The following is a 9,092-nucleotide window of genomic DNA, read 5'->3' as shown; positions in this document are numbered from 1 at the left end:
TAATAGAATCAGGGACATAGAAAGGGAATGGACTGACTATTCTTGGAGGGGAGAAAGGGATGTGGGGGGTGCTGGAAGAGATTGGACAATAATCGTGCACCTATGGATGAGGACAGTGGGTGGGGAGTGAGGGCGGAGGGTGGGGTGGGAACTGGGTGGAGGGGAGTTATGGTGGGAAAAAGAGAAACCAATGTAATAATCTGAACAATAAAGATTTAATTTAAAAAAAAATTGTTTTCAAGAATCTGTTTATTTTACTGGCCATTTTGTAACCTGTACAAAAATGTTTACAAAATTGAAATAAAATGTTCTTTAAATAATTTTTTAAAAGTGAATTTAATTGTTTGAGTCCATTTGGAGTGGTCTTTTCTTCTGAACGCAATTTCTAGGGCAACAATTCTCAAAGTGTGATCTAGGAAACTAAGGGACATTTTCAGGGATTCTGCAAAGGTAAACTGTTTTCATAATAAACCAAAGACCTTATTTGTCTTTTTCTACTCTCATTCTCTCACAAGTATATATTGAAGTTTTCCAGAGACCATTGCATGTGTGAAAACACATCAGATTGAATACCAAAGCAAATATGATAATCCAGCTATCTTCTATCAAGACAGACATTATTTGCAAAAATCTAATATAATGCCACTCTACTCATTTTCTTTTTAAAAATAGTTACTTTTATTAAAATGTTATCTATGTTTACATGTAATGATTATGTTATTTTTAATATGCTAACATATTTTAATGTCTCAATTTAATCCCTAATATGATAAATATTGACATAAATAACTCTAATAACCAAAAAGTTATTCTAGGTTCTTCAGAAACAACTTTGTTTTCTTTTTTTTTTTTTTAAATATGTTATTGATTTTTTACAGAGAGGAAGGGAGAGGGATAGAGAGTTAGACACATCGCTGAGAGAGAAATATCGATTAGCTGCCTCCTGCACACTCCCTACTGGGGATGTGCCTGCAACCAAGGTACATGCCCTTGACCGGAATTGAACCTGGGACCCTTGAATCCGCAGGCTGATGCTCTATCCACTGAGCCAAACCGGTTAGGGCGTACAACTTTGTTTTCTTATCTTGAATTCTCAAAATCATGGCAGTAGGAGAGATTGTATGAATAAATCAAATTCATAAATCTAATTTTTAAATGTAAAGACACAAACTATGGTTCCAATATGTTTACCTGTAACAAAAATTCATAATTTCCAACCTCACTCTTTAAAAAAATTACAAACATCTCTTAAGACAACTCATCCATTTACTCTTCCTTACTATGTTCACTAGTAGATACTATTCCTAACACAAGCTAGACAATTGGAAGAAAAAGGAAAAAGAAGGAATCTAGTTAATGTACAAACTCAACACTGCACATTCTGGAGCATGCACTGAATTCCAAGGTGGGGAAAGAGAAAAGCCAAAAAACTTAATTGATAAATAATTTTAGATGTTTTTACATTAAAACAAGCATATACTTCATGAGTCTCATGAATGTTTAGAAGCAAACATGATACTTTAAGATGAAACATGATAAAATTCTTTCACAAGCTATGTCCTAACAAAGCTAACTCAGTTCACTGTTCCTCTACCCTTAGGGCATCACATTACATGTAAGAACAAAAACTTTCTTGAAGGCCTCTCACTAGAAGCATTATGGATTAACCTTAACAAATTCTCTTGCAGAAATTGAGATTTTGACTTTTTATCATACACAATGGCCTGAATTCTTATTGCAGCTGCCTATAAATTGTATCCAAATTTATCTTCAAAACACCTATTGCAATTATTTGGGCATCCGTTTAATAGTATTAATTCCAAGAATATATTTAAGGGAAAAATCAAGGGAAGAAGCACGTAGTCCTCTTTTTTCAATAACATATCAAAACATTAATTTCATTTGCATGTCTACTAAAGAGAGAAATACTCTTTACAATAAACATTTTATAAAAAATATTGCTCTAGCTATACCTAATAACATAGAATAATTACACAAATATTTATGCTCACCTCAAAGTTTCATAAATCTATTTAACTCATATATAATCTTAAAAATATTTACTGAGAATTTAGCTTTAGGTTTTAATAAGAAGATTTCATAAAATAGTCTAAATCTAAAAATGCAAAATACTTAACATGGAAACCATAAATCTGCCTTTACTTTTAGACATGGAGCATACCTTTCTGACTAATCGAAGTGCTTGTGTCCTCTCTACCTCGTTGCTCTGCTGTATGTCAATGCACCTAAATAATAAACAAAATGATTATTGATAAAAGTCTTATTAACAAGTTTTTGTAAAACAATACCACTAAATCAGACCCATATTCATAATGTCAATATGGTATTTAAAATGTTTAATACACATGAATTTGTACTACCAGCTGATATTTAGTTAGCTTACATATCTCTAGTGATAAATACTTACTATAATAAAACATTTCAAAACTACTTCATTTACAACTCTAGGAAATGCTATAGAATATAACAAGTCAGTCACAGAATTATATATGTCTATACAGAAATAATAAATATAGAGCAAAGTACTAGAAATCTACTGAGAAATATATTCATCTATCTTTGATAAAATTCAGATATTTTATAAAAAACTGTGAAAGGCAAGTATTTTAAGCTTACAATTTAGTTGTGATTTTAACCAAGGCCTAACTTTTATATGCAGGGGTTGGCAAAAGTAGATTTACAGTTGTGAGCATGTGAAAGTTTATTCTTGCATTAATTATTGTATTATTTTCCCTATGAACAACTGTTAATGAACTTTTGCCCCACCTCTGTATTGTGACTGAGTTAAAAGTTTTATGTACTAGCCACAATAACTCTATTTTGCCAAAATATAATTTGAAATCTGAATGCACTCCAAAAATTAATGCTCAATCAAATATCACTTAATTGACACTTCTCTCTAAAATGTATTAAATTGTTCAATTTCTAGTCTCTGATTAAGCCATTTCATCTGTATTTACACAGGTCATTATTCTAACCAACACTTTATATATAGTTTGCTATTCAAAAGCATTACTTCTCTCTTTATATAATTAATCGAGAGAAATTTTATTAAAACATAAATAGACATAGAATTCCATTTCTGGCCACAACAGAGAGGATTGGCTCAGATACACCCTCCTGCCAAACACAATTATAAATGTTGAACAAACTACTTTGTAAAGACACTGTTAAAAGGGCAATGGATAATAATCCTTCTAAAGAGAAGCACAAACTCCACATTCACCCCATGCTTTGTCACTGGGGGCCCTTGTCATTCCCTAGTTTTAGGGAAACAGAGTCTTAGCAGAAAGCAAAAGTCCTGTTGGATTGAAGGGACAGGTTGAACTCTGGGACTTGAGGGTGAAATCCCATAGAGAAGAAAATACAGGAAAGTGAGCTCAAATCTGCATACAATACCCTCTTCAAGGTACTTGCCAATTTCTATGTTGTGCAAAAGTAGGATTAAAATCCAAGAAAGCAAGCAAAAAGCTACTGCTGACCTAGTACACTGCTGCTGGGAATGGGGACTGGTGCAGCCACTAGGGAAAAGAGTATGTAGTTTCCTCAAAAAAATTACAAATGAAACTGCCACTTGACCACTAGGAATACATCCTAAGAAACCCAAAACACCAATCAGAAAGAATATATGCGAGACCAAGATGGCGGCATAGGTAAACACCGCAGACTGCAAAGAGTATGTAGTTTCCTCAAAAAAATTACAAATGAAACTGCCACTTGACCACTAGGAATACATCCTAAGAAACCCAAAACACCAATCAGAAAGAATATATGCACCCCTATGTTCATAACAGCAAATCAGGAAACAGCCCAAGTGCCCATCAGTAGATGAGTAGATAAAAAAGCTGTGGTACATTTACACCATGGAGTACCATGCAGCTGTGAAAAAGAAGGATCTCTTACCCCTTGAGACAGCATGGAGGGACCTGGAGAGTATTATGCTAAGCGAAATAAGCCAGTCAGAGAAAGACAAGTATCACATGATCTCACTCATAAGTGGAATCTAATGAACAAAATAAACTGATGAACAAAATAGATCTAGAGACATAGAAGCATGGAACAGACTATCAAATGTGGGGGTGGGTGGGTAGGTGAGGAGAGATTAACCAAATAACTTATATGCATATATGCATAACCCATGGACAGAGACAACAGTGTGGGAAGGCCTGGGGGGAGAGAAGGAGAAGTCATTGGGGAAAAAAGGGGACATCTGTAATACTTTCAACAATAAAGATAAATTAAAAAAACAAACAAAAAACCTACTGCTGAGAAGTTAAGAAACTGAGCAGAAATTTTAGCAGGTACATAATACCAAGATAGATGTCAGGCCTCAATTCTAGTCAAGGTGAAGAAGTTCTGCTGAATATCTACACTTTCATTTGAGATCAAATAGCCACTTCCTAGAGGAAAGGCAAAGCTAAAACCGTCAGCATGATATGCCAACATTCCAGAATAAATCTTAACTCTCTTAAGGGAAGAATAACATGATCCAGAGCCAAAAATTTGGTATACAATGTTCACATCTAATCAGATAATATAAAATATGCTTTAAACAAACGAAGGGCCAAGTAAACAAAAAAGTAAGAAAAGAAAATGACAATAGAAACAACACAAGTGATTCACATACTGGAGTTGTCATTACAGGGCTCTATAAATAACTATAATTAATATGCTCAAGGAAGTAGAAAATAAAGAAATAGGAGAAACCTAAAATCTTTAAATAAGAGTAAAATAATAGAAAGACAACTAAAATTAAAAATTCAAGAGACTGATTTACTAGCAGGATGGAGGAATTAAAAAAGCCACATTGAAGCACAAAGATTAACAACAAAGAATGAAAGTATAGTAAGGGTATCAGACAAATCAGGGGGCAGTGAACGGATGAACAGATTCAACCTATATAGCTGGAGTACCAGAGGATAGGAAAGAATAGAACAGCAACACCAAAAACAACCATTTAAAGTAGCCAGAGGAAAAAAAGACACATCAACCCTAGCTGGTTTGGCTCAGCGGCTAGAGCGTTGACCTGCAGACCAAAGGGTCCTGGGTTTGATTCCAGTCAAGGGCACGTACCTCAGTTGCAGCCTTCTCCCTGGCCCAGGACCTGGTCAGGGTACATGCAGGAGACAACCAATAAATGGGTTTGTCTCACACTGGTATTTCTCTCTGTTTTTCCCTCTCTCTTCCACCAAAAAAAAAAAAATCAATGGAAAAATATCCCCGGGAAAGGATTAAAAAAAAAAAAAAAGACACATCACTTACATCACTTACAAAGGAACAACAAAAATGAGCAACAACTTATTGTGCAACAGGTAAAAATAAAATATATCCAAAAAAATTTATTTGAAGCACTGAAAAATAGTAACAGGTCATTTTAAAAAGCCTTCAAATAGGAAGGCAAAGGAGAGGCATTTACAGAAAATAAAAGATGAGAGAATTTATCTCCAGTAACCTGCACTACCAGAAACAGTAAAGAAAATTCATCAAGCAGACAGAAAGTGATCCAAGATGAAAGTGTGGAAATGCAAAAAGGAAGACTACTGGGGCGCATAAATAATGTAGGTAAATATCAACTGTTGAAGTTTAAAACAATAACAATACTATCCTGTGGGTTAGTAGGTTACAAATATATATAGAAATAATAAATATAGTGATAACACAAAAGAGAGGAGAAGATATAGTCAAACTGTAAGAGGCTTCCTGCATTGTGCTGGTTGTAATAAAAGTGATAGACCTTAATAGGTGAACGATACATGTTGTTATCTCTACGGCAACTGCTAAAGACGTTAAAAGAAGAGAATTCTTGATCATTCCAATAGAAACAAAAAAGGAGAAACACAAGAACAGAGAACATATGTGGCAAATAGAATGCAAATAGCAAGATAGCAAACAAATTCAAATATATGAAAAAACTGGTAACTAAATGACAAATGCATGGGTAATTACATTAGATAAAGTCCAGATACCATTTATATAAAAAAACCACTAAACATAGTCTAAGCACTCCAATTAGAAGACAAAGATGTCAAACTAGAGTTAAAACACAAAACAACACTTGATATTTATAGGAGACACTTAAATGTAAGGACAGAAAAGATAGAAAGTGAGTGAATGAGAAAAGACATATTATACAAACCCTAAATAGAAGAAAGTTGTGCAGCTATATTTAGATAACATGAACACTCATAAAAGAAGTACTACAAAGGACAAAGAGAGATATTTCATAACTATAAAAGGATTCGCCCAATGTGAAGGTTTAGTGATTCTTATTATGAATGCAATAACAAAGCTTTAAAAAAGCAAGAACTGACACAAGAAGTACAAAACCAGAATAGTACTAACAGTACTCTACCTGTTAAAGAAATTGAGTCCATAATCTTAAAACTCCAATAAAGAAAACCCCAGGCCTAGACATACTCACTGGTGAATGCTACTAATCATGTAAGAAAAAAAACAAGACCCATCTAACATAAATTTTTCCACAGAATATAATGAGGGCAAAACTTCCCTAGTTGTTTTATAAAACAATTATACTTTTGCTGTCAAAATCCAAACACGGACATTAGAAGAATGGAAAAACGAAGGCCAATAACTCTCATGAGTATAGCTACAAAAAATTGCCACAAAATATTAGGAAACCAAATTCAGTTATACATGAAAAGGATGAGACATCATGAACAAGTGATGTTTACTTCAGGAATGCAAACAAAAAACAGAAAAAATTCCTCTGAAAGCCTATAGCAAGTTTCATAAATAAGGGTGAAATACTGAATTCTTGTAGTCTGAGTTAAGGAGCAAAACAAAGTTTTCCACCATTTCTAGTCAGTGCAATATTCTAGCCAATGCAATAAGGAAAGAAAAATAAAGATATAAGGATTGGAAAGGGAAAAATAAAATGGTCATCACTTGCAATTAATACTTATGTAATAGAAATTCTAAAATAATTTTAAAAACAATTAGAATCGAAAGTGAATTAATTACATTAAATAAAAATATATAAATTATTAAAATATACTTTAAATAAACCTAACAACTATGTGCAAGATCTGTGCACAGAAACTACAAAATGCTGTTGAGAGAAATTAAAGTTCCAAATAATTAAAGGTTTGGAAGATTCAACATTATTAAGATGTCAACTCATCCCAAATTAACCTAGAGCTTCAATGTAATTACTACTAAAAGCCCAGAAACTTTTATGGAAATGGTCAAGATGATTATAAAATTTATATGGGAATGCAGATCCCAAAATAGCCAACAGAATCTTGAAGAAACACAGTTGAAAGACTTATATTAACAGGTATCAATATATTCTCAAACTACAGTCATTAACCCTGTGAGAAACTGGGGCAAGAATGGACAAATAGACCAACTAATGAGAATAAAGAATGCAAAATAAATCCATATTTATCTGATACCTGATTTACAACAAGAGTGGCACTAATCTAGAAGTGAAAAAAACCTTTTCAACAAATTCTGCTCATATTTATTTGATAAAAATAAAAATGGCCATTACCTACTAAAATGTATTAAAGAATAAATTCTTTAGGAAAAAACATAGAATACCATCTTCCGAAGAGATCTAAAGCATTAAGCTATAAAACAAACAACCTCTATATTGAATTTTATTAATTAAGAAAAGTGAAAAGGTAAGGCAGAATGATTTGGAAAAAATATTCTTAATATGCACAGCACACCTGAAAGGAGTCACATACATAAGATATCAAGAACTCCTACAAAACAAGATAGATAATCAAATTTACAAATGAGCAAAAGACAAGGAGGATACCCAAATATAAAAGGTGCTTAACATCACTACCCATCAGGGAAATGCAAATTAAAACCACAAAGGGAATTCACAATGAAAACCACAGTCAAAAGGGTATAATTAAAGACTGAAAATAGCAGGTGCTGATGCGGATGTGGAGAGACCGGAACTCTCAAACATTGTTGCTAAGAATGTAAATCAGGACAATCATGTTGGAAAACTGTTGGCAATATCTATTAACGCTAAATATACATAAACCTTACGACCCAGCAATTCCACTCCTACATATGTATATATCTGAGAGAAATGAGTGCATACACTAGTATATGCCCATCAACAGAATTATACAGAATGTTTAGGAATGCTTTATTCAAAATAGCTAAACACTGAAAACAAGTCAGAAAATCATCAACAGAACGGACTAACTGTGATCTATTCATAACATGAAATACTACACAGTGATTTGCAACATATGATGTTCAAGAACAGGAAAAACTAGTCTATAAAGAGAAAAGCCTGAACAATGTTTATTACTGGTTGAAAACACAAGGAAACTTGACTGGGATGCTGAAAGTGTTCTATATCTTATTCGGAATAACAGGGAACTTGGTTGTCTATACCTGTAAAAAGTTATCAGGCTCTACACTAAAAATTTGTAGTTTATGATAGGTATGCTAAAACTTAATACAAATTTTTAAAACATATAAAAACATAGATAGTTCCCAGAAAATTACCTGGCTATTAAATAGTCCACTTTCAATTTAAGCACCTTCTGCAGAATAGTGGAGTCCTGGATGAGATATCGAAGAGCTCGTAGCCCTGCTGCCCGCACTTCTTTTGCTTCATTCAATAAAGCCAACCGCAAGCTGTTTGAAAACAGACAAAAAGTTTTGCTGTACAAGTTTCAAATACATATAAAATTGTGGTATAAAATTCTTCCTCAGTTGAAATAAGCAAAACTACTATTTATTTTACACATAAAAATAATTTTGCTGTAAGCCATGGAACTTCACTAGTGATATTTTTTCATCTGTGCTTCCTTGGTACATTCTCATCAATCAAGAAAATGTTGAGTTCTGTCCTATCTTCTGTAGTTTATTTTACATAAAAAATGGGACATTAAATATGCCTTTTTCACGTTGTAACACATATGCCACTATAATCTATTCCCCTTTATCTGCCTACCTGCTTCCACTCTAAAAAAACCCATTGTGTTTAAACCAGTAAGTAAAAATCTATACTAATAAAAGGGTAATATGCTAATTAGACTGGGAGACCTTCCGGGAGACCTTCCAGCAAAGCCATG

The 9,092-nt window shown here is 33.2% G+C and overlaps 1 protein-coding gene across 8 annotated transcripts in view; it reads right to left on the bottom strand.

The window, feature by feature from the left end:
• RICTOR (RPTOR independent companion of MTOR, complex 2) overlaps positions 1 to 9,092 on the bottom strand; it is a 96,969-nt gene that overhangs the window by 55,454 nt on the left and 32,423 nt on the right. For all 8 annotated transcript variants that reach the window (XM_014544853.1, XM_014544857.1, XM_014544856.1 and 5 more), the window contains 2 exons: positions 8,521 to 8,652; positions 2,183 to 2,246 (listed from right to left, as the gene is read on the bottom strand). In XM_014544853.1, coding sequence (XP_014400339.1) covers positions 2,183 to 2,246; positions 8,521 to 8,652 — 196 coding nt within the window. The remainder of the gene's footprint in view (positions 1 to 2,182; positions 2,247 to 8,520; positions 8,653 to 9,092) is intronic.

The sequence above is a fragment of the Myotis brandtii genome, unplaced genomic scaffold, assembly GCF_000412655.1.
Source record: "Myotis brandtii unplaced genomic scaffold, ASM41265v1 scaffold384, whole genome shotgun sequence".
Classification (NCBI taxonomy): Eukaryota; Metazoa; Chordata; class Mammalia; order Chiroptera; family Vespertilionidae; genus Myotis; species Myotis brandtii.
The sequence above is the reverse complement of the archived record's forward strand: the minus strand, read 5'-3'. Positions and strand labels throughout refer to the sequence as shown.